The sequence below is a fragment of the Carcharodon carcharias genome, chromosome 6 (genome assembly GCF_017639515.1).
Source record: "Carcharodon carcharias isolate sCarCar2 chromosome 6, sCarCar2.pri, whole genome shotgun sequence".
Taxonomy (NCBI): domain Eukaryota; kingdom Metazoa; phylum Chordata; class Chondrichthyes; order Lamniformes; family Lamnidae; genus Carcharodon; species Carcharodon carcharias.
Window position 1 is genome coordinate 60,422,116 of NC_054472.1, and position 27,018 is coordinate 60,449,133.

The window sequence follows — 27,018 nt, forward strand, 5'->3', positions numbered from 1 at the left end:
ATTATAATCTAATGAAATATTTGCATAATTTGTTCAATAATAAATTACACTTTTCATGAAATGACGTCCACTATCTGGCATCGTCCAACGGGTGTTGTATACCCTGGAAGGACAGCTTAGCAGGGGCTGTGCAATCGAGTCTTACGAAAATAAGAACCCTTTCTTCTATACATACAGATGATCTGCCTTTGGAAGCAATCAGATGTTATAAATACTTCAACTATGAGAAACCCATTGTTGACCATGCTGTAGTATATCTACATTTAAGATGGAATTCTAAAATTTTTATTTGTGTTTCAATGGTATAGAAGTTTTTGAAGGTATTTTAATAATTTCCACTGTTTCCACAATGCATGTACAGTTTTCATTGCTATTCTGTATATCCCTGTAACTTTGGCTTTTTACTTCATTAGGACTGGGTTGAGATTGTCCAAGTTTATTCCGCTTAGCACCTTATGGTCAGCAGAGGGAAGACATTTTAATTTAGGGTCTATGGAGAGAGAAACAGAGTTAACGTTTTGAGTCTGTATGATCCTTCTTCAGAGCACTGAAGAAGAGTCATACAGACTCAAAACGTTAGCTCTGTTTCTCTCTCCTCAGATGCTGTCAGACCTGCTAAGTTTTTCCAACATTTTCTGTTTTTATTTCAGATTTCCAATATCTGCAGTATTTTGTTTTTATTCTAATTTAGGGATTTAGCAGGGACCTAAAATTATGGTTGCAAAAATGAAAAGGTATTACTTTATTATTGTTTCCCTGGATCTAGAACTCAGTGGTAGGGCAGAATGAAGCCATGATTGATTCACATGTGTATGTACAAAATGATCAGACCACAAATCTTGAACATATTTAAAGAGCAATGGTTTCATTCTTATCTCTATCTGTAAAATCAGGAATATTGAAACAGATGAAAGTCTATAAGAAGCTTTCAAAAAAAAGCTTGCAATATGTTCATAGTAACCAAAATCTTTCAGTGCAGCTTTGTAATGCATAATATACATATATGCAGTATACACTATACTATATAAACACTGTGGCTACAAGAGCAGATTAGAGACTGGATTTTCTATGGTGAGTAACTCACCAGCTGACTCCCCAAAGCCTGTCCACCATCTACAAGGCACAAGTCAAGAGTGTGATGGAATACTCTCCATTTGCCTGGTGAGTACAGCTTCAACAACACTTAAGCTCAACAGCATCCAGAACAAAGCAGCCTGCTTCACTGCCACCCCATCCACCACATTAAACATTCACTCTCTACACCATCGGCTCACCATGGCTACAGTGTGCACCACCTACAGGATGCACTGCAGCTACTCACCAAGGCTTCTTCAACAGCACCTTCAAAATCTGCATCCTTTACTACTTAGAAGAGCAGGAGTAGCATGGTATATAGGAGCACCACAGCCTGTAGGTTCCCTCCAAGTCACACATTATCCTGACATGGAAATATATCACTGCCCATTCACTATCGCTGGATTCAAATTCTGGAATTCGTTCCCTCACAGCACTGAGGGGCTAATATCACCAGCCAGACTTCAGCAGTTCAAGAAAGCGACTTACCACCACCTTCTCTAGGGCAATTAGGGTTAGGCAGTAAATCCTCGTCCTGCCAGCGAAACCTGCATCCCAGGATTGTTGTGCATGTGTCAAATCACTCTGCTCAGTGCAGTTGCTTTATACTTTATGTTCAATATAATGAGGAAAATGTCAGAATGACTGGAAATGGAAATTTATTTGGTATAGAATTGTCATGCAAGTAAAATATTTGGAGCAAACCCCACTTTGTTTAAAGGTAAGCAACAAAAAATTCTAAATAATCATCAATTATGCAATATGATAATGTTAAACTATTGCCATAAGTTAAGCTCCACTGACCCCACAAACCTGCAGAAAGTGATTGAGTTCTGAAACCTGTTTTCAAGCATGTAAAATTCAAATATCTGCTATTATATTTTAAACAAATAAACATTAAAGCATGCTTCTTATCCTAAATTTCCATATTTCATTTTTCCTTAGTAACTGAAACCTACCATGCAGGGGCAAATGAGAAATAGAGGCATTACGGGTGCAGAAGAATGAGTAATGCCTTTCACGCTGTGTAACATTAGCATATTACCATTTTACATGTTCATATGAAATTCCTTCGTCTGCAATTTAAACAGAAGCATTAACCTATTGAAAAAGAGATTAGGCTTTGGCTCAGAGGTGACACTCTGGGCTGAATTTTCCTGATGGGGTCACAATCCAGACACAGCCTGAATTCTGGGTCTGAAAGCTGCAAGTAGTTGTGATGGGATGTTGGTTGCAATCTTTCTGGAGGCAACCAATTAAGGGAGCCTCTCAGGGTACACCATCCAGTTAAGGACGACTGATGGATTTGGGAAGTTGGAGAGTCAGTAGGAAGGCCTGCAGCCCCACTGGGAGAGGTGGGCACTGCAGAGGCAAGCAGGAGACTGCGAGGGTGCCTCAAAATGCTCTCTACTACATTGTGAAAAATTAAAAATCATGCATGACGACAGCCGTCATTTCATCATTGTGTAGGGTTAACAGGGTGGCTTGTGGCTGCGACTGTTGTATCTCAGCGAGTCTGCGCTGGAATGAGTGAGTGTCGATGCCTCCACCTGCCTTCTGCCAGAGGGCGCCTCAAGTTAAATGCCAGGCTCCAGTATCTCCACTGTCGGGAAGATCCCAGCAGTGCCACCCACTTCCCCTCAATCAGCCCATCAATGGGACTAATTGGTGATTAGCAGCTGCTGCTGACTAGCCTCTGTTGTGTCAACCCCACTCCTTGCAGGATCACTCGGATGTAGGAGCACGTCAGGTGGCTGACCCAATATGCTATTTTCCAACTTGGCTCCTGCTCTCACCTTCCAACTTGCCTTGTGGGACCACAAAAAGTCAGTCCTCTTAGAAGGTTGAGAGTTCAAATTCCACTTTAGAAACTTGAGCACATTATTACTACAGTTCAAAAATATGGAATTAGCTGTAAAGTGCTTTAATATGTCCTAAGATCAAGAAAGGCATTATACAAATACAGGTTCGTTCTTCTATTTCTTAAAGTTAAAATTGTGCCTTTAACATGGAGCAGCTCAAAATTTGATACCCTAGAAAAGGATAGGTTCCACGCCTTTGCAGGATGGTCAGGAGAAGTGACCAAAAGTTTGATTGGAAAGGCCTTTAAAATTGGGAAAAGAGTTCGAGAGCAGGAAGGGTTTAGGAAGCAAGTTTGAGAGCAGGGCCAAGACAGCTGAAGGCTTTATCACCAAGAAAAGCTAGAGTCAGGAAACTGGAGGCTGCAGAAAATTGCAGATGTAGAGAGGAGCAATATTAGCCCATGGAGGGATTTGCAAATGAGGATGTGTTATTTAAAATTTGATCTATTAGGGAGCCAGTTTAGGTCATTAAGTACAGATGTGAAAGGCTGGCACATCTCAACAAATGAAAGAATATGGCAGAAGAGCTTGGATCATTTGAGATGAATGGTAAGTGAAGGCTGTGACCTAACAAGGAGGGCATTGGATAAGTCACATCTGATGATGAAAGAGGACTAGGTAAGGAGTCAAGGACATAAGAACATTCGAAATAGGAGCAGAAGTAGGGCATTCAGCCTCTTGAACCTGCTCCACCATTTAATAAGATCATGGTTGATCTGTTTGTGTTTTGAATTCCACAGTCCCATCTATCCCCAGGGAACTTTGATTCTTGCTAGGCAAGGGAAGCAATCTGCCTCCGCCTTAAAGATATTCAGTGATCCCACCTCCACTGCCTTCTGAGGCTGAGTTCCAAAGTCGCACAACCCTCTGAGAGAAAACATTTCTCCTCATTTCTGCCCTAAAAGGGAAATCCCTAATTTTAAAACTGTGCCCCCTAGTTCTCAACTCACCCACAAGAAGAAACATCCTTTCCACATCCACCTTGTCAAGACCGTTCAGGATTTTATCTACTTCAATCAAGTCACCCCTCACTCTTCTCAATGCCAGTGGAAAAAAGCCTGGCCTGTCTAATCTTTCCTCATAAGACAACACGCTCATTCCGGGTATCAATCTAATAAACCTCCTCTGAACCCCCTGCAATACATCCTTCCTTAAATAAGGAGACTAAAACTGCACAATATTCGAGATTTGGTCTCGCCAATGCCCTGTATAACTGAAGCATGACATCCTTATTTTTATGTTCAAATCCCCTCATAATAAAGGATGGCATTCCATTAGCCGCCTTAATAACTTGCTGTACCTACATATTAACTTTTTGTGACTCGTGTACTAGAACACCTAGATCCATCTGTACCTTGGAATTCTGCAGTCATTCTTCATTTAAGTAATACTCTGCTTTTTTTAATTCTCCCTGCCAAAATGAACAACTTCACATTTTCCCACATTATACTCCATCTGTCAGATTCTTGCCCACTCACTCAACCTACCTGTATTTGAATCCACTTTCCAACCAATCAGCACTCTCTGCACGTACAGTATAAATTGTCATTTTCTCCTTTTAGTGGTATTCTTGCGAAGTGTCCTGATGCTCGCAAGACATAAAGCTTAGACATGTCTCTCTTTTCGGCAATACTCAAGTTCTGTATGACCAAGCAACTATTATCTATGTTCGTCTGCAGCCTCCTTATGTCCTCTTCACAACCTACTTCCTACCTATCTTTCTGTCATCTGCAAATTTAGCTACCATGCCTTCGCATCCCTCATCTAAGTCATTTGATATAAATTGTAACAAGTTGAGGCCCAAGACCCCTGCAGGACCCCACTTGTCAGATCCTGCCAATCAGAAAAAGACCCATTTATGCATATTCTTTTTTCTGCCAGCCAGCCAATCTTCTATCCATGCTAATAAGTTACCACCTACACCATGAGCTTTTATTTTCCACAATAACCTTTGATGTGGCATCTTATCAAATGCCTTCTAGAAGCCCACATACAGCCTGTCTACAAGTTCCCATTTATCCACAGCACATGTTACTTCTTAAGAGAACTCCAATAAATTGTTTAAACATGATGCCCCTTTCACAAAGCCAGGCTGACTCTTCCTGATTACCTTCAGTTTTTCCAAGTGCCCAGCTATGACTTCTTTAATGGTCGATTCTAACACCTTCCCCACGACAGATGCCAAACTAACTGGCCTATAGTTTCCTGTTTTCTGCCTCCCTCATTCTTGAATTGAGGGGTTAAATTTGTTACTTTCCAGTCTGATGGAATCTTTGCAGAATCTAGAGAATTTTGAAAAATTAACACCGATGCATCTGCTATCTCATTAGCCACCTCTCTTAAGGCTCTAGGATAGAGTCCATCAGGACCCGGGGACTTGGCAGCGTGCAGCTCCATCAGATTGTTCAGTACCACTTCCCTAGTGTAGGTAATTTCACCAAGTTCCCCTCTCCCTTCCACCTCCTGATTTAAAGCGATTACAGTAATGTTTTATGTATTCTCTGTATTGAAGACAGAAGCAAACTATTTGTTCATTTCATCCACTATTTCCTTATTATCTACTATTAAATCCCCATTGTCACTCTCTAGAGGACCAACACTCACTTTACTTACTCTTTACCTTTTCAGATACCTGTAGAAGCTCGTGCTATCTGTGTTTTGCATTTCTAGCTAGCTTCCTCTCATACTTTAATTTCTTTTTCCTGATTAACCTTTCAGTCATTCTCTGCCATTCTTTATATTCTGACCAATCACCTGACCTGCCACATCTTTGCGCAGTTATATGCTTTTTCCTTAAGTTTGATGCTTTCCTTAACTACCTTAGTTAACCACAGATGGTGGACCCTCCCCTTAGAATTATTCTTCATAGTAAGAATCTATTTATACTGAATATTCTGAAATATCTCCTCAACTGTCCGCCACTGCTTCTGTAGTAATCTGCCCTCTAGCCTGGTATCCCAGTTCACTTCAGCTAACTCAGCTTTCATCCCCTCATAGTTGCTTTTATTTACGAATATAAATACTAGTTCTCCCTTTCAAACTGGATGTAAAATTCAATCATATTGTGGTTGCTGCTACCTAGGGGTGCCTTTACCCTGAGGTCATTAGTTAATCCTGTCATATTATACAATACCAAGTCAAATATAACCTGCTGTCTGGTTGGCTCCAGAACATGCTGCTCTAAGAAACTATCTCGGAAACATTCTATGAAACCCCATCCAGGTTACTACCGCCAAACTGAATTTTCCAGTTTATATGTAGATAAAAATCAGCCATAATTTTTGCCATCCCTTTATCACAAGCACTCAATATTTCTTCTTGTATACTTTGTCCTACATTGTGGTCACTGTTAGGGGGCCTCCAGCCTCACTAGTGACGTCGTTCCCCTATGTTTCCTCATCTCCACCTAAACTGATTCTATATCCTATTCTTCTGAACCAAGTGAATCTCTAGCTATTGCACCAATGCCATCCTTGTCATGCTGCAGCTATGTCTCCATAATTGCTATCAGATCATATTTATTCACCTTAATGTGTATTATCAATTAATTTACTTTGTTATAAATGCTACACACATTCAGATACAGAGCCTTTAGTTTTGTTACCTTTGTAACATCTAGTCTTGACTGTTGGTGTGCTCTTAGTTTTTATTCTCTCTGTCCCTTCCTGCCATTCTCTGACCCTCATTTCCCATATTGCTATTGTGCTCCCCTGCCTTGGCTCAGTTCTTGATTTGCTACCTCTACCCAAGCTTGATCCCTCACCCCTCTTGTTTATCTTAAAGCCCTCTCTCCTTCCCTAGTTATGCAGCTCGCTAGAACACTGGTCCCAGCATGGTTCAGGTATAAACCGTCCCAATGGTACAGCCCCCACTTTCTCCAGTACTGTTGCCAGTGCCCCACGAACCAGAACCCACTTCTCCCACACCAATCTTTGAGCCAAGCATTCGTCTGTCTAATCTTATTTGCCCTATGCCAATTTGCATGTGGCTCTGATAATCCAGAGATTATTACCTTTGAGATTCTGCTTCTTAATTTGGCGCTAAGATCTTCATACTGACTATGCAGAACCTCTTCCCTTATCCTGCCTATGTCGTTGGCACCTACATGGACCACAACAACTGGATCGTCCTCCGCCCACTGGCACCGAACAGGCAACACAGCTGCCTGGACTCTCGCTCTTTGCTGCAGAGAACAGTGTCGATCCCTCTCACCATACTGTCCCCTACTATCACTACATTCCCTTTAACTCTCCTCGCATGAACAGCTTCCTGTACCATGGCCAGTCTGCTCATCCAACCTGCAGACTTCGCTTTCGTCCACACAGGAGCAAGCGTCTTGTATCTGACAATTGCAAAGTCTGAAGCTCCTCCTCTACTGTCTGCTCAGACCCTTTACCTGCCTTACTGACAGTCACATCCTCTTGTCCCTCATTGCTATCCAAAACAGATGACCCTATTCTAAGAGACGTGACCATCTTCTGGAGCAAACTGCCCAGGTATTTTGCCCCTCCCTTGTGTTGCACTGTGTCTGCAGGTTGTCTTCCAGATCAATAATCCTGATCCAGAATTCCTCTAGCTGCTCATACTGCTGCAGACATGTTTGACCTGGATTGCCTAGGCGACCAGAAGTTCCCACCTGTCCCGCCATTGTATTTTTGTTATTTAGTTAATTTAATTTAATTGCTTTCTTAATTAACTTAGACTAATTCCTATGTTTACTACAATTTACTGTGCTTATTAAAAGCTAGTACCAGCTACACTTAAAAGTTGTACATTACCTAATTACAGTTATGTGTTTTAGGTATTTACTTGAATTATTTTATTTTAAAGTTTTGGTTATTTTTATTTATTTTAATTAATAAACCCTACTACTCCGAATAAGTTTTACTGCTGCTATTACAAAAACCTTATTATGAAGAAAACTTTAGTTACCAATAAATTGTACCAGAATTTAAAAGGTAAATCAGCAAAACGAGTAAAATTCTCACCAACCAATCACTTACATAGTTCCCTATGATGTCACACATGATTTTCACCCAAATATGGTTGATCCACTGAGACCCACCCCAGCAGCAGCAGCTCTTTTATCTCCCGCCTCCTTTCACTCCTTCTCGCACTCTTTCATCTCCCGCCTCCTCTCTCGCTCCTTCTCGTGGTGTTTTATCTCCCAGCTCCTCTCTTACTCCCTCTCATGCTCTTTAATCTCCTGGCTCCCCCTAATTCCTTTTTGCGTTCTTTTATCTCCTGGATTGGAGGAATGGTTGTAGCAGAGGTGTTCAATGCTGCAGATGTAGAAATAAGCGATTGATAAAAGGTTAATAACTAAGATATGAGATTTTAAACTCCGTTCTAAGAGGGGCAGGAGGCCAAAGTTGAAACTGGGCAAGCAGCCATGGAGTTGGTTATGTGTTTGTACACGAGCGTCTCACACGGTAGTTCATTCAGTAAGTTGGTTGCTAGTTATATTGAACTATTTAAAATACTTACTCCACACTTGTCACTGACATTTGGGAAACTGTCATTAAAAACCCACAATTTCACTTTTGATGTGAGAGTTATAACTCTTGTATTTGTAATGTGTCCGGCCATTTGTATTATTTAATTACTAAAGATTTGACAAATTGTTAGTAAAAGGTGAAATAGGATACTTTTCTCACCACTATACTTAAAGCATTTAAATTAAATTGCTTTGCCCCTTTTTATATGGCGAACTGCTAAATCAAAATTATTTGAGCTTGGCATAAATAATGAACTTTTTGCAGATATATACCAAATTAATATTATCACCTTGTTGGAATTTGCGTATTGCTATAATGATGCTTTTATGTGATTTCTATGCTTATTCTGTCACGGTTTATTATAACGAGACTCAGTTATTGTGAAGAAGCACAATTAAAAGTGACCTTATTGTGAGCAACTTGTTTCCTCGGTTATTTCTGCCAGAATGGAAACAACACTCTTGTGTTGATTTGTCCTAACTTCACTGATCACATGATATACCTTTGACCTTTTGCTGTTGCAGAGACGAAGAGGCTCTGGAGTCTTCTGTGCCAACTGCCTGACCACAAAGACCTCTCTTTGGCGAAAGAATGCAAACGGTGGATATGTATGCAACGCATGTGGCCTGTACCAGAAGCTGCATTCGGTAGGAAGAACCCATTAGTTGTTTGGGAAAATGTTTGTGAAGATTGTTTCAATTGGCCAGATGTGATATGATTCCATTTGATCAGATCCCACTGCTTTGCCTGCAATTTAATTGCCTTGAAGGAGGCTTCCCACTATGGGTCACCTGAAAATCCGATGTATTTCTTTAAACCCCACCTAAAACTGGCGGAATAGAAATTGTGCATGTGTGTGTTGTCGCATTTAATTAGTTCAAATGAAAATCAGGAAAAGTTGTTTGAATGGAAAAATTCAAAAACACAAACAGAAGTATTTATTGTTGTAAATGTTTTGTGATTTGTCTTTAACACTTCTTAAGCTGTTTTCAGACTAGTATTTCAGTGGTAGCTATTAATTGTGGATTTAGAAGCAGTCAAAAGGTAACAATTTAAGTTTCTGTGACAATGAGGACTAATGGTACTCATCTTGTATACCTCTGCCCACAAAATGAAAGTAATATGTGAACTTCTCTACATAGATATCCATACATAGGATATATGGCAGGGAAACAGGCTATTTGGCCCTATCAGCCCATTCTGGTGTTTGTGCTTTACTCAGGCCTCTTCCCAAATATCATTGTAACCCTTTTTTTCCTTCTCCCTCATATCTAGTCTGCTGTATACTATCTGCGTCTATTATGATTTCCATAGAAACCGATGGTTTTTCAAAGGAAATTCGAAATTCCAGTTAATGGCTGAAAGGATGTCACGGCAAGATTTCCTGTTTTAAGTTGTTTGTTGTAACATATATTTCAAACCACGGAATGGAATAGGCCCCTTCTTATTTTTTGCACAACAGAGAAAACACTTCTCAGGTATACGTTACACTGTCCTTTACAGAGTCATTCAGTACTCCAGGAATCATTCCAAAGTGCTTCTTAGCTCCTGAGTGTTTACTTCTGATCTTTTTCGTTTCCAAACCTGAAACTTCTAACTCCAGAACTGTCTTTCACGGTGAGTTTTTTTGAGATTTCTCCCCCCCTCCACCGCCCCCCATAGAGAATGTGAAGTTATCACCATCGTTTACATAAATACTATCCAAAATATAACAACTTATAACATTTAGTACACTTCAATAACTAACTTACTACATATCATTTAACAAAGAATATTCTCCCACGTGCTGTAACATTTTCCATTAAACAATCCACCCTGACAGCATCATGATGTTTAACCTGTATCAACCAAATGCATGTAATAATTAGGAGCTAAAGCCCACTTTATGTTGATTTTTAAAGTTCTTCCTCTCTATTGAAAATTTATGTCACTGCTAGTGGCTTCATCTTCCAAGATGCATCATAAAATATCTCCCTTTTCATGATGATTAAAGTTCTCAATGTTTCCATGTCCTTGATTCAACAATTGTATCCTTGGTCTGGTTTGATTAACCTTGTCAAGAACAATATTGTTCACTTTTGATAGTTCCTTTGGCTTTTGTGTACTAACAGGTGTAAATGGTAGATGAAGAAGAAATTCTCTGTCAGAATGCATTTTAGCCTCTGGATTCAGCATTTCCTTTATTTTTGAAACCTGACCTTACATTGTTGCCAGGGCGTTCACTTTTTAACTCAGTCTTTGGATTATCCTTCTCTTTCAGAGCAGGTTGTTTAATCACATTTTTTAAAAAAGGTTCAGCTAGCCAACTGTCCGAGTCCTCTTTCTCCTATTTAAATTCAGGCTTACGGCTTGCCTTCACTTCTTTAAGATTCTTGTTGAGATTACTTCGACGTTCTGATAAAAAATAAGCTGATATTCTTTTAATCAGCTTTCACATTCTTTTACATTCTCTCTGTTTTTCACCTTTGCATTCAGAACGAGCTCTGTCCAATTCCTTCTGAGCAAGACTCATAGATTTTTCATTTTGCAACTTTATTTTCCATTCTCGGACTCAAATCTATCCTCAGCTCCACAGTAACAGCATCAGTTAGAGCCAAGTCATTTTGGTTGAAAGGACTGTCTCTCTTTATCCATTAGCCTGGAATTCTGCTGCTGTATTGTGTTTTGACACCTGTGGCTTAGGGTCTGCAGGCAAGTTCAACTCGTTACCAGTTGGTTCGAAGTCTTTAATGTCAATCTGAGGCTTCAGTATCTTTTCAATTTCAGGAGTTTGAACTTTTGATTCCTTGGACACATCTTTAGTCGAAATAATACATTTTATACCAGGATTACAAATAGTCCCTGATTTCTTTAGTATTCTGTCAGTTTCAATGGATTTACCTGCCATCCCTGTAGGTGTCAGCATTCTGTTTCCTGACGGGCCATTCCCTGTCATGAAGTCAATATCATTAAAAGGTAATTTTAGCACCACTTCAACTAAAACAGACTCATATACGATGGAATAGGAAAACTGTTTCCAGCAATACCCTATATCAATATACTTTTATTTAGTGAACTGTCTGGAGAGAAATTCAGGTCTTTTGCCAGGATCAACCTTTGAGCGGACCCTGTAACTCTAAGAATAACAATCTTTTTGGCTCCCCAAAAGAAAAAAAATAGAGCACCCTCAAATATAGGAACTCCCATCATCTTTTATGTCCCAATTTACACCCACTGTAAATACATTAGATCGCATCGGTTTACCACAAACTTCACTCACTGATGCAGCATTTTCTGGAGAAGCACTGGACATGCCCACAGAAGCTACTGTCTTAGCTTTCAATTTCCAGCAGTTGGCTTTCCCATGTCCTGTCTTTTTTTATTCTTTCATGGAATTTGGGCATCGCTGTGTAGGCCAGCATTTGCTGCTCATCTCTAATTGCCCTTGAGAAAGTGGTGGTGAGTTGCCTTCTTGAACTGCTGTACTTGTGGTGTAGGTACATCCACAGTGCTGTTAGGAAGGGAGCTCCAGGATTTTGACCCAATGACAGTGAAGGAACGGCGATATATTTCCAAGTCAGAATGGTATGTGGCTCGGAGGGGAACTTGCAGGTGGTGGTGTTCCCATGCATCTGCAACCCTTGTCCTTCTAGGAGGTAGAGGTCACAGGTTTGAATAGTGCTGTTTGGTGAGTTGCATCTTGTAGATTGTGCACACTGCTGGGGGAGTGAATGTTTAAGGCTTTGTCCAGGATGGTGTTGAGCTTCTTGAGTGTTGTTGGAGCAGTCTTCATTGAGGCAATTGGAGAGTTTTCCATCACACTCCTGGGCTTGTGGATGGCGGACAGACTTTGGGGTGTCAGGAGGTGAGTTACCCATCGCAGAATTCCCAGCCTTTGTCTCGCTTTTGTAGCCATGGCATTTATATGGCTAGTCCAGTTTAGTTTCTGGTCAATGGTAACCCAGGATGTTGTTAGTCAGAGATTCAGCGATAGCAATGTCATTGAAAGTCAAGGGGAGATGGTTGGATTCTGTCTTGTTGGAGATGGCCAGTGCCTGACACTTGCATGGCGCAAATGTTACTTGCCACTAATCTGTCTAAGCCTGAATGTTGTCAGATCTTGCTGCATATGGCCATGGACTGTTTCAGTATTTGAGGAGCCTCCAATAATGCTGAAAATTGTGCAATCGTCAGCAACTGTCCTCACTTCTGACCTTATGATAGAGGAAAGGTTATTGGTGAAGCAACAGAAGGCGGTTGGGCTTTGAACACTGAGGAACACCTGCAGTGATGTCTTGGGACCATCTTCCTTTGTGCTAGATATGGCTCCAACCAATGGAGAAGTTTTCCCCTGATTCCCATTGACTTTGGTTTTGCTGGGGCTCCTTGATGCCACACTCAGTCAAATGCTGCCTTGATGACAAGGGCAGTCATTCTCACCTCACCTTATGGTAAAAGTAACACATTGGTCTCCTGAAATCATATTTATCTCCCAGCCTGTCTCTTTCACAACTCTGAGAAATACCTGTCTTTTCAGTTTTGCCATTCTCCAAATGGTAATTAGCGTTTTTTTCGTTATCAACTCATTTATCTCTCCAGCTTCTCTGTGGGTTTGCAAACAAGGGTCAGCTGCATCCTGTGTGTTTGTGGAATAGTTCATAACTAACAACCAAAACTACAGCTTCCCTTATTTTAGAAACTTTATGGTCTTTGATTTCACACCTGATTCCTGAAGGAATACTGTTTGTAAAATCTTCCAGTAACAATATCTTTCTGAGGTTTTCACGTTTCATTACTCTAAACCATCAATCAAGCATCATTCTTTTCTCTAGCAAATTTCACAAAAGTCTGATTCTGCCTCTTCCCCAGATTTCTAAACTTCTGCCTATAAGCTTCTGGAACAATCTCATAAGCTTTAAGCACAAATGTCTTAACTGTATCATAGTCTGCAAATGTTCATCTGAAATATTTTAATTAACCTCTTATGCTTTCCCTACTAAAATACTTTGTAATAGAATTGTCCAATTTTTTGTGGGCACTAACTTCATAGTAATTTACATTTACATTTCAACTCCTTCCTCACTGAATTTAGGCACCAGGCAAATATTCTTGCCAAACCAAAACCAGGTGTTAAATCTAAATCATTGTCAAGCCTGCCAGCTACTCCTTGTTCACGTAATTGAAACCCATCCAGTTCAAATTTAATGGCTTTCCTTTCTTTTGCAATACAGGGCTTTCCTTTTCTTTTACTCTTTGAAATTCTCTATCTCTTTCCCTATTTGCCTGACTCCAATTCCAGTTGTTTTATTTGCAACTGAATCCCAGTCAACTCGAGCTGTGTTTTATCTGGATTATCTTTTTCTTCTTCAAGGTCAAGTGTTGAGCCAATACTGCAACTATTTCTGCTTTCTTAGCACCTACTTTTAAATCTATTTTCAACTTTTATACCACTGCTTTAAAATTAACCTTGGTTAACTCGAAGATGAGTCCTCTCTTTTGAGGAGAGATATATTCAGCAAAAACCGTAACTATTTAAACTTTTTAACAAATACAGCAAAGGTCATTGTAAAATCTTGCTCATTTAAACTCTGACCAAACCCAGTGTACTCATTTCAGCCTGTGGATTTGAAATCCTATAACGGTTCCCAATTTTGTTACGGTCTCCAAAAAGACTGATAACTTTTAAAAAGAAACTTGAAATTCCAGTAAATAGCTGAAAGGATGGCACAAGATCTCATATTTTAAGACATTTACTGTAACAAACAACTGAAAGCACTATTGACTGAACACTGTGGGGAAACTTATACTTTAAACCACTAAACAGAATACCCTCCTCATTTTTAGCACAAGTGAGAAAAACATACTTTGCTGGTATACATTAAACTGTTCTCTAAGAAGACATTAAGTTTTTCCGAAATCTGTCCAAATTGATTCTTAGCTCCCAAGGGTTTACTTCTGATCTTTCCACTTTCAGGTTGGAAATTTTTTACTCCAGAAATGTCTTTCACGATGCAAGTTTTCCTGGAGACTGCTCCCTCTAGATAAAGTTGGGCAAATCCTCCAGCCATGTTTTGGTCCCCAGAAATTTGGTCTTTCCATTCTGAGCGTGAGTTCTCACCCACATTCCTGAATGGTGAACCACAGCATCATGCTACTTGTAGCTGCTCTCCCTCTCCTGGATCCTGCAAATTGCCTGAGAGTTTCAGGGATATCTTAGAATCCCTTCTCCTCTTGAAGCTCATCTCCATGGCAACGTGAATCATATGGTTCTTGCATCCAGGTGAAATGCTGATTAACGAACCTTGAGAAGCCAACATGCTCACTCTCATCTTGAAAGTAAATGGACAGTTTAAAGCACAACTGTTAACAACCTGATATTCTCAACAATTCTGGGACTTTGGAGAGTCTCAGTCAATCCACTGTTAGCATGCAGTCTGGTGTCATTGTCTCCAAGCGTAAACACCTAGTAAAACAATCTGGGTCCCCTTTAATCTCCAACAATCAAGCCAATCAGGCTTGCTGTTAGGCAGACTTCAGAACAGGTCACATGATCCCTTTCATTTTACCTTAAGTTAAAGACACACTTCCAAAACATAACAAATCTTACAAACCTCATAATTGTAACACTTTAGCCACTGCTTGTGCTAGTGAGTTCCACATTCTCATCACTCTTTGGGTAAAAAAGGTTCTTCTGAATTCCCTGTTGGATTTTTTGGCGACTGTCCTATATTGATGGCCTCTAGTTATACTCTTCCCCACAAGTGAAAACGTTTTCTCTCTATCTACTCTATCAAAACCTTTCCTAATTTTAAAGACCTCTGCGATACAAAGGCTTTGGAAGCAGTCACCTGTATCTTCTCTAAAACCACCTTATGTCTGAGTAGCAAGGTCCATGGCCTGGATTTTCCTCATGCTGTCCTTCCTTGAATTAGGTGGACAACAGTGCATACAGGAAACTATATAAACTGGCAAAGCCGACTAATAGCTGCCTGCTTAATTTCTCTCCCTCTTTCCCTGCAGGGACAAATATTTGCCATCCCTTCCCTGCCCATTGCCTTAAAATGCAAGCAAGGAAACAACTTGGGTTCATGGCTCCTTTCCCTCCAACCTACTTCTCTTACCATTGCAATCAGAGACCATTGAGTGGACTTTAATGGTAGTGGTGGGAATACCCTGAAGTCTTCCAATGAAAGAGCAACATCCAGTAATGGCCTTCACTCCCTCCGTTATGTCCTAATTCCATTTGTGTTGAAATCCCCATTGTCAACTTGGGCCTTCACTGGAAGATTTATTGCAATTGCCGGGGCTCTTCCACCCTCTTAAGTGGCACCCTACCTCTTCTGGTGCTACAGTGTCTGGATTTCCATCAGTACCACTGATAGGTCCAGCCATTTTGGGAAGAGAATTTTCAAATTTAAGCACTAATATACTGGTCCGGATCTTGCATTAATAACGAGGCTATTAGTATTCATATTTATTATGGAGAAAATCCAAAAGCAGCTTTGAGTTTGTATCGTACAGTTAAATGCAGAAATAGGGAAATTGCTGTCTGATTTACACTGCTCTCCCAGAGCTTTGCTACACCAGTATCTCACCAATAGAATTAGCATTAAAATCCATGTAGCAGTATGAAGTTGCTGTACTTGCCCACTGGTTCCCTATTAAACACGACAGAAAAGTTTAGAGGAGGTACATTCAGGTGTAAGTGATTTTATTTTTAATGGCATGATCAGTTATGATTATTGCCAAATAACCTCACTTGGCACTGATAATTTAATTAAACAAGTGTTAAGTTTTATTCTTTCAGAATTTATTCTGTGTTGGAGATTTAAAAAAACTAAAAATGTTTTTTTAAACTTAGTCTTTGTGACTCTGTCTTATTCTTTCTTAATCCAAACTTTTGTTATTTTGCTTTCTGTGCAAGATTTTACAATGAATGAAATATTCTAATTTACAGTTCCTGGTTTAGACTCTGTGCGGCTCACTGAGGATTCTTCAATCCAGTTGGTTGAAGAGCCATTCTGACTCTTGCCATGCTGATACAAGCCATTGATCTCCAGTAGAGGGCGCCATGCTGAATGTTGATACTCAAACGCCCATGAAGCGTTGTAGGTGGCTGTCAGTGTGAGGACCGTCAAGTGCTGTTCCCTCGCTTCTGACCCTAAAACCTGGGTCAATAAACCTTGAAGGCAGAATCTATTTATTCCACATATCATTGGTACCTGATGGGCTACATACAGAACTAGATTCTGTCCATTATCCAGTTCCTGGAAGAGCACCAACAGGTACATTTGAGTAATGGGTGGTAACAAAAAATGACCCCGCAACCATCTAGTTGTAAGACACATGTTCCACTTATCTGGACTGGCTTTATTTAAGTTTTGGCATTTACATTTCATAATGTATTGTCTGCAGCTGGAAATAATAACTTGGCAATAGCAGTGATCATCATTAATGTCTAAGAATTTTATGCCCAGTTGTTAGCAATTGACTATTGGGAAGAATGGCAGTGGTTGACACTTGGAGTGAGATTTTATTAGGCTGTAAAGCAACATTTCATGTGACAGTTTTTCTATTGGCTGTGATATTGAACATAAGTCAAAAATGACAAAAGCCACTCAATCTACGAAAGCGCATATTCCACTGATGTTCTAACTCCCTACGTTTCACATTGAAATGCTTTTGAAGCCCAATAATGTTTGTGACCCTGCAATTCTGGGAGCTAAAAAGAACAGCGAGTGGTCACCTTGTGGAGGCAGATCCAACTCTGTTAGGATTTTATCCTGTGGAAGAAACTCAGACTGCTGGTGGGGTGGAAGTAACATGTGCATGTCTTCCTTGTGCAGTCCCCTCTCTACATCAAAGGTAATGCCTCATGCAATTCCTGGGTACCCTAGGTGTACCTTTGTAAGGTTCAATGGAATTTACCAGCTGAAAGCAGCCATGAGTCCAGTTAGGGCCTTGGAAAGGCCCCAAGCTGTACAGGAAGGAGGTAACTCTTTCGAGTACAAACACGTTTCCATCTGTTCCTATTCAGATGAAATTACATTGTTTCACAATTTGCCATGGTGAGATTTGAACTCTTGATCTTGGGGTTACAAGCCCAGTACCATAACCACTTGGCTATTTAGGCCAAGCTACAGGAAGGAGGTAATCAAACCCAGAGGGGGACAATTATCTTCCCCATTTGACTGCTAGGATATAAAAACAGAACCTTTTCCTTTTCAATGTGTCAAGGACCTCCTGCTCTCTTGTGAGAGTGGCATGGTGCTGTTCCAATTTCCCACACTTGTCGGAATGCGCACCTCTGCACCCTTATAGCCATGTTCAGCCCGCTTTGACAATAATGATCATGTGCCCAAAATTTGAGACCAGGTCTACAATGGCTGGGTGTCCATTTCTGCCACAATTCCATTGACATAGAAAGTCTTCTAGAACTTCAGGACCTACTGCCTTGCCTGACAGATTATTCTAGACATTTTTCACCCTTTTCATAAAGAGGCTTCTTCAGATATCTGTGCTTAATTTTTCATTACTTTGTACTTTGAGCTTTAATCCTATGATCCTGCTTTAACTGGTACTGGTTTTGATCAATGGAATTGTGTTTTTTAAATTTTAACCAACTGATTTCTTTGCCTTGCCCCATCCTTTGCTCTATTTCATGCCAAATTTTCTGAAATATCTCTGGTTTCAGCCTATAAATTTTAATTTGATGCCAGCGATAAGGGGACTGTGGTATCCAGCCACAGTGAAATCATCAAGCAGGTTGATCAGCCAGTCAGATTGAAGGATTCTCACAGACTGCAAGCCAGGAATTAAAAAGCTTAGATTATCATTCACTTTTTAAACATTCCATAGAAAGTGAAATAAAGATTGGGGCATGCACATGGGGTTAAGGTAGAAGTTGAAATATCATTGATGAGCTTTAAAAAAATAACTTTTATTGTTTTAAAAATCATGGAATTTTTAAATGTTAAAAGGGAATGATGCTCCATAACTGTAAATTTCATTTTTCAGGATCAGAGAATTGATAATAATTAAGGCTTAATATGCAGTTAAAAACTCACATTACAAGGTGTAACATTTTGAGAACAGTTCTTAAAAAGTGAAAGTTAATGTCAAATTACTGGTTCTATATTGATTGTATCTGCTAAGACTGCAACAGAACACCCTGTGGAGAGCAGAGTGTCACTAACAGCATCTTCCATATATCCATGTTCAATTGCGCATGTGTGGACAGCAAAAGTTGCTGTCAGTTTTGCAGAGTAATGACAACGAATGCTAACAGTTTCACCATAATTACAGCTGCAAGTTCCGGATCACTGTGTCATTTATTTTCATTAGTAAACACAATTGGTTACACAATGGAAGCCGTGCAACTATATATTTGTGTTAAAAACAAAAAAACTGCGGATGCTGGAAATCCAAAACAAAAACAGAATTACCTGGAAAAACTCAGCAGGTCTGGCAGCACTCGAAACGTCAACTATATATTTGTGTATTGGGAGTGTCCTCACTTACAGCAGTACAGAAAAATTAGATTGAAACATTTATATCGCTGTTTACTTGCCTTATTGCATCTCTGTTTTGCTTGCTTCTCTCTGATGTCTTTCTCTCTTTCCTTCTCATTTATCCTTGCCTTTATTTTGCTTCTCCTTTCTTCTTCTTCTTCCCTTCCTTGGCGTCATGCTAGTCTACCAGTCTAACCAAAGCAATTCCGAGCAAAATGACCTCACACGATTCTGTTTTTCCTCGGGGCAGCTACCAGAACTCTCATCGGCATTTCAGTGTTGCCGTCAGTAAGAACTGATTGTTGAACCTGAAAAGAACAACACTGAGACACATTTAATAACTAAGCTGTCTTTATGGATGTTACTGCCAAATTTCCGCAATTGCAGTAAAATGGTTATACTGCATTTTGTGACCTTGGTTCTGATGAAGTGACCTGTATATCATACAATAAGCAATCACTATGTGTGTAGCAATTACAAAGAAAGCACTCCAGTTAAAAAAAACTAGGCTTATCTGTTTGAAATATTGTCACACATTAGCAATGAAATATTATCTGATGGCTGTTCTAGGTGTGAGATGATAGAAGGAAGAAAAGTCTAACTTGTGAAGATTCTGCCACTCGCTTTTTCTAGCATCCTCCCCTGAAGGCACTCACTTGGATGGTGTATGTTTTATAGAGACTGTCAGGGCTCTGTCCTCTCACCAAGGTTTTGTTCTTCTTGTGTTAGCCTGAGCATCAAGGCCTAAGCTTTCCAGGTATTTGCTGGCAGTGAGGAACCTCGCCTGCTGCCAGTACAATTCGGAAAGCCTCAGGTGCAGTGACTCTGATTTTCCATCCATTGTATCCCATGAATGAAAAATTGTGGACAATGTACCTGTGACTTCCTGAATTACATTGGCAGCAGGAAAAGCTTCTCTCAACCAATATGCAGTCATTCATAATATTTAGACCGAAGTGTTATTAAACTATTCCTCCATGGGAGGCATCATGACTAAGGCTGATCTTGTTCTCACCTGATGTCGACTTACATGACGTCCCGGCATTTGGCATTGGATAGCGATTTGGAGCAAGCCTTCTCCTGAGCCCAGAGCCAACCAAAACATTAGAAAGTGCTTCATTAAGAGAAATATATCGGTAGCCATATGACCTTCAAAATACTACAGCATAAAAATGACACCAAATTAAGTTAGAACAGCACTGCATTCTTCATAGATTCTTTGTAGATGTATGAACATATATTTTTCCATTGGATAATGCAGTGGCTTTCATTTCAACAGCAGCAACACTTTGTATTTATAAAGCACCTCTAACTTAATGAAAGCATCCTAAGGTGTTTCTCAGGAGCATCAAAGACAAAGCTTGACACCAAATCACACAAGAGAATCAGGCCAGATGACCAAAATCTCATCAAGAGGCAGACTCAAAGGAGTGTCTCAAAGAGGGAAAGCGAGGTAGAGAGGGTACTGCAAGCCTGGGGCTCAGCGACCAAAGCCTGGGATGCGCAGGAGGATTAGAATTAGAGAAGCACAAATATCCTGAAGGGCTTCAAGGCCAGAGGAGACCATGGAGACATGGAAGGGCGAGGCCATGGAGGGACCAGAAAACGAGGCCAAGAACTTTAAAATCAAGACATTGCTTGACCAGGAGCCAGCGTAGGTCAGAGAGCACAGGGATGATGGGAAATGGCACATACTGCAGGTTAAGACTTGGGCAACAGAGTTTTGGATGACCTCATGTTTACGGAGGGTAGAATGTGGGTGACCAGCCAGACGTGTGTTGGAATATTCAAGTCCAAAGGTAACAGAGCTATGAATGAGGGTTTCAGTAGCAGATGAGCTGAACCAACCGAGACCTATTTACAAAAGCTGCATCACAAACAAAGGATGACTTCCTTTTGCACATGATAAACCAAATATCATAAGACATGCTCGTTGATTTTCATATTCTAAAGACTAACATTTGTATGTTAAATATGGAATAGACTTGTATACTATGACAAGCCGTGCCAGTGGAGGCATTGCGATGAGGTAGCATACACGTTTCAGGATGATAGACATCCAGCTCAAGCTGCATTTGCCCCCTGACTCCTGCAGACCAATTAAAATTGGCCGTTTAAGCAGGCCAACCAATATGTTTTTGTACATTGCCAACCTGGAGGACTGTTCCCCCAATATTGAAAGAAGCATAGAAGTCGCAGTTGATGCCAATAATTTGAATCCATTGTAGAATGTAAATGGTTGAAGCTTGAAATTTCAGCACTAGAGCAGTTCCACACTGTAAAATGGTTTAAGTAATTCATTGAAGCAAATTATTATTTTGTTAGGAAGTGAAACTCGTGTATCCGTTTCGTGGAATGCAAACAGCTAGGATAACAATTTGCAAAAAAGGTAACATTGATGATTAATAATCTGAGTGGGACTCTTTCGCAACATTTGAAATTTCGCTGAAATTTTAAGCTTCAACCATTTACATTCTACAGTGGATTCAAAATATTGGCATCAACTGCGACTTCTATGCTTCTTTCAGTATCGGGGAAAAGTCCTCCAGGTTGGCAATGTACAAAAACACATTGGCTGGCCTGCTTAAACGGCCAGCATGAGAAACCACTAGCACAGTGCATTATAATTAGCCTTGCGTTCTATCCACCTTCCCTGTCTAGTAATGCACCCACAAAGCCGTCACTCAATCTGCTCAGATCTCCACAAGTACCTGTCCTTCCCCATTCACCTCCGAGCAGCTTCTTCTCTGACCTTGCTTCCCCCACAAGCCTCTTTTTGCAAATGGCCAGGTGTCTTCATAGGTAAAATGCTTTTGGGAGGACTAAGAAGTAAAATATATGTTTTAAACCTTGTAACAGGCTCAGCCAGTTCTCTAGTGCCAGTGCTTGTGTAACCATCTTGAATATATCTACCCTCTCTCATCAAGCTCTTAGTAATATGAAGTAGTGCAGCATATTGATTCAGTGAAGGTCTCAGGGATGTATTATTCACATTAAATATGCAACCAAACAAAATAGCTGATGGGCTAACTAGCACTGATGATCCCAACAGATTTTCTCCCCTCCATGCAGGTCCTGAGACACACACTGAAGACATTTATTTGCACAATGTGAAATTACATCGTTAAAGGTTTACTGGTCTTTTCTTGAGTTCACACAAGCAGATAGTAATCACTTAAACGATGGTTAAAAGTTTAGTATTTCATTGCAGAAACAAAAGCAAACGAGTGATATGATACTGCTGAGACATTATTTGCTCTTGCACATGGAGCACATGATGGATTAGTTATTGGATTTGTTTTCCTGCTGGTCACAGCACATACGGACAGAAGGTAAAATTGATTACAGCTAGCGGTTTCTGCAGGTCATAGAAAATAGTTAGCTGATATACACAACTCAACAATGCAGACAGAGTGCATAGTTCAGAAAGGTTTTGCTATATGTTGATTGATTGTTACAGTTGCACATCTCACTGATCGTCGAGGGTCTCAAACTGTTCAGTGGGTCAAGAAATTCATCCACTTACCGGAGTAGAGTAGATCAAATGTGGCATGTGACATGCCTAACTGCCTAGAGTACGGAAAACATTGTCTCCTTAGTCTGGCTACTTATACTTAGATATTGGGTGGGTAAAAGCCCTCTCCAGTTTGTAGGGGATAGAAGCTGCACTTACAATAACGGCTAACAATGCTGAACCCAGACTTAAAATTCCATGTTAACAGTGACCATTGCCAATGAATATATGCACTCCATCTACAGTACGCATATGAATATAGGCTCCTGAATTCTTCAGAAATGGACACTACATTATAGCCCTGCCCACTAATCCATGTGATTAACTAAGCTCTGCTCTGGGAATGGGACCTTTACCATACTTGGGACAGGATGGATGACTAGTGACTAACCTAACTGAAAACCAAGAAAATCAGAGCAAAATTATGCTGTACTGACCTAACATAGGAGCCTCAGCAAAAAACTGCCTGACTTTGCATCTCTCCGCATTGTTATTGGACTGTTCAGAAGGTACACATTCCCTCAGAGGTTAGTTATCTGCTTCCTCTTTTGCATTTTGGGATCTATAATGAAACCAATGGCTACTCTCAGGCTCAACATATCAGAACCAAAACTGCCATCAGGTGGGGACAGTGAAATTTCCCAAGGAAGCTTCCAGTTTCTCCTTGGCACACGCCGCTGACAAAGTGGGGTGCAGCTAGAAGATATCCCTTTGCCACCAAACCCGCTACCATCTTCCAGGAAGCAGCAGTAAGTAGAGTGGCCTGGAGGGAAATCCTTCTGTGGCCTGGGGCCTGCCACCATTTACCTGTAGGGGGTGGGTTGAAGGAGGGAGCAGGCTTTCTATTTAAATTAATGCTCCTGCTGCAGACACCATCTAATACATATGTGGGTCATAAACGTAGAGGCTGTCACTGTTACACATACTACTGCCCACACTGGTACAGTAGACTCATTGGGCTGTGTTTTCCCAACCCTGTGATGGCAAGCTTGGAGTCGGTGGGGGCAGGGGGACAGGAAAATAGGAGCTGCATCAGGGTGACTCCCAACATATTTCTCACCCATGGGGAAGATTCCCAAAGATGGGCAGGGACCAGAATCAGCTGCCTACACCACCGAGGCAGATCATCAAGTAAGCTGATTCCGGACCCAATTAGGGGAGATTTTGTGGGCATCTCGTCACTAGCGGAGCAGCTGCCCCCTCTGCATGCAGAAACCACCAGCTCAATGGAGATGATCTCCCTGCAGCTCGCCAGGGAGGTTATTAGAACCAGAGGCACTGGGCCCCAAAGAGTGAGCCACTGGCTCAAACAATACACTGAGGGGTTTCCCCTCTACTTTAGGCCCCTAATAATTTTAACTTTCCAAGTGTTCCTTTGAGAGCACCTCTATGTTGAAGGCACCCTGACGGTTCCTCCCTGCCTTAGCATCTCCCACCTCTCCTGATGGGACTGCCAAGGCTCCAGAGATACCGATCCTCTTATTGGGCCAGCAACATGGAGAGTCCAGAGATGTCCTGAAGAGGATGGAGAGAGTAGAGGAAGTAACTTAGGAAGTGGCCTCCAGGAAGATTGTGCCATCGAATGTGCTGCCAGTAATCATGACCTCAGGACGTCCACTTTGTCCCACTGTCGGGGTCCCAAAGCCTGTGGGAAATTCCAGCCCACTGTTTGTGAACAGCACTTCAACTTTGATTCACCCAATAATTCTGCATTTCTAGGGTCTATGTTGTCCATTCTTGGCAGACAGCTGTCCCTTCGGCTGAAGCTGTCTTAGTGCATCTGCAGCCGTTTTATAGACAGCTGTTTGCTGTGAAGTTTAAAGAATGTTCTTCACCACTGTAGATTAGAGTGCTCACAGTCACTATATGAGCCATGGGTGAAAATACAACTAATGCTACACCTTCAGTAATGCAAATTATTGATTTTCTTTCTTCAGAAAAGCAGATAATTAAACTGCATCTTGCTAATCTGTTTTCTATTACATCAGAATTCTGGTTCTGACCTTGCACGTCCTTTGTTCATTGTTACAAATCCATCTATTTATTTGTCTGGTTACCTCATGCTGATACAATGCTTTTTTCAACAAACAGCAGCAAGTATGAACTTATACTATTTTATACAAAAAATGTGTTTGGAAGCAATTATATAGATGTAAAATTCTCTTGTTTTTGGGACTTGAATGAACTTGTCTTCTCTGTTTTCCCCAAAGTGAGACATGGATATACTCCTATTTCAGTCCTCACAATCAATTAGTCTACATAGAGTTAGAATTTAATTTTAAATAGCATAAGTTGTACAAGTGTAAGTTAAGATCTACCTGTTTTTGTTTGTTTCTAGACTCCAAGGCCTTTAAACATTATAAAGCAGAGTAATGGGGAACAGATAATTCGAAGACGGACAAGGAAGCGTCTTAACCCGGAAGTACTCCAGCCAGATCAAGTCAATAAACAGCAGAGAGCGAGCAATGAGGAACAACTAAATGACAGCTCACTAGAAAGGAAATCGGAGGAGCACTCTTCAGAGAGTCAGCAGCGGGAGCAGCAGCAGTCTAATCTGAGCAAACTTGATCTATATGGTTCAGTGAATAAGTCCCATCAGGGCCAATCTGCATTGGTGGTTGGCCAGACTGTAGATCTTCACAGAAGGATGCAGCCACTGCACGTTCAAGTAAAGAGCCCTCAGGAAAGCAGCGTAGACCCAGGAAATTGTTTGCCTGTATCAGAAGGGAAAGGAAGTTCAGAACGAGGAAGTCCTATTGAAAAATACCTTAGACCTACAAAGCACCCAAATTACTCGCCTCCAGGAAGCCCTATTGAAAAATACCAGTATCCTTTGTTTGGATTTCAGTTTGTGCATAGTGATTTACAAAATGAAGCTGATTGGCTGAGGTTCTGGAGTAAATATAAATTGTCTGTCGCTGGGAATCCACACTACCATGTGTCTGGCCTACCAAATCCTTGCCAAAACTTTGTGCCTTATCCTGCCTTTAACCTGCCTCCGACTTTCTCATCCATTGGCTCTGATAATGACATTCCTTTAGATCTGGCAACAAAACATTCCAGATCAGGACCAGCTGCAAATGGTGCCGCAAAGGACAAAGTTAATGCATCGGTAACCACAATGGAGGAGAGCGTAGAAAATGTGGTAAAACCTCCGGACAAAGTTGACCGAGGCACACAAGATGAATCACTGACGAAGTGTGTTCATTGCAGCATTCTCTTTATGGATGAAGTGATGTATGCTTTGCATATGAGTTGCCATGGTGAAAGCGGACCTTTCCAGTGTAGCATATGCCAGCATTTCTGTACAGACAAGTATGACTTTATGACACACATTCAGAGGGGCCTGCATAGAAATGTGCAATCTGATAAAAATTGCAAACCTAAGGAATAGAACTTTTAGTACTGTAACACAATGAGTACATGTTGCATTTTAGAATTTGGGAGAACAATCAGAATATTATTTTTCTAAAAAAGAGTAAATGTAAAACATTTGAAAATGATGGTGCCTGACACATTGTATAATTTTTTTCTATAAAGTATGCAACAAAAATATTGCATTATGCTTTAGAGTCAGAATACTGATTCTTTTCTAGCTGTTTACATGTGCAAATGTAGCAAAATAAGTGATGAAGCACCTATTTCTATTTCTTTAGATTTTTTCTTTCACCTAGTAGCCCTGAATACCAACATGAAATAAATATGGTTGTTGCTAATGCAAAGTATGGATGAAAAGTAGCTGAACATATTTTCATGCTTAAATAGGGGGAAAAGAGGGTAGCACTATGCATTCCACTTAATATTAATGTACCTTGTGTTATCTATCAAAGCTCTTAATTCATATTGTTAAGCTTGAAAAGACTATATGCACATTTGTTAATTGCTTTTCAATATTATGTTTCAAGTGAAACAGTTTGAAAGTTGATGGTTCTTATCAAGTGATGTTGGAATCGCTGTTTACTGTTGACTTAGTTTATTGCATTTTCCAGTGGCATCATACATCAGTCTTATAATGAAAAACAGTCTTGTTTCCGTGCAGAGGCAGTGTTTCCAGGAGCTGAAAAAAAAATCAAATAATTCTAGGAATATGAAAATGAATCATGGCTTTTACAGTTTCATTCTGGTTTCCAAGTCTTACAATATTATTCAATGTCTTTAAAAAGATCCAAATCCTGAGGAAAGCAAAAGGAGCCACTGCCTCTGTCTTTAAAGCAACTGGGACATGTTCCTGACTTTCATCATGCATGTAATTTTGTGATGTTTATTTCTTTGTTTTATCACACCTACACATTCTTTCTGTATCTTCCATGAAAACTATTTCAGACAGAAATGAGGTCATTTACATCTAAACTTGAATAATAAAGTTTTACCAAAAGTATTAAGTGAAGTTTACTGGCATGGTGAACGAGCCGCTCCCCTACCCTTTTGTTCTGTTTACAATTTTGGTCACTTTAAAATTACTTTGAGTTTTGTCTGTAAACAGTGAAATAATTCCTAGACAACTTAAGTATGGACACATTTACTTGGAAAATACAAACCTGTTTTAGCGGACGATTTTACCAATTAATCGTCTGGAACTG

The 27,018-nt window shown here is 40.4% G+C and overlaps 1 protein-coding gene across 5 annotated transcripts in view; it reads left to right on the forward strand.

Moving 5' to 3' along the window:
* Positions 1 to 26,816, forward strand: part of trps1 (trichorhinophalangeal syndrome I) — a 190,573-nt gene extending 163,757 nt beyond the window's left edge. For all 5 annotated transcript variants that reach the window (XM_041190040.1, XM_041190043.1, XM_041190041.1 and 2 more), the window contains 2 exons: positions 8,959 to 9,081; positions 24,777 to 26,816. In XM_041190040.1, coding sequence (XP_041045974.1) covers positions 8,959 to 9,081; positions 24,777 to 25,832 — 1,179 coding nt within the window. In that variant the 3' untranslated portion in view covers positions 25,833 to 26,816. The remainder of the gene's footprint in view (positions 1 to 8,958; positions 9,082 to 24,776) is intronic.
* The last annotated feature ends 202 nt before the right edge of the window (positions 26,817 to 27,018 follow it).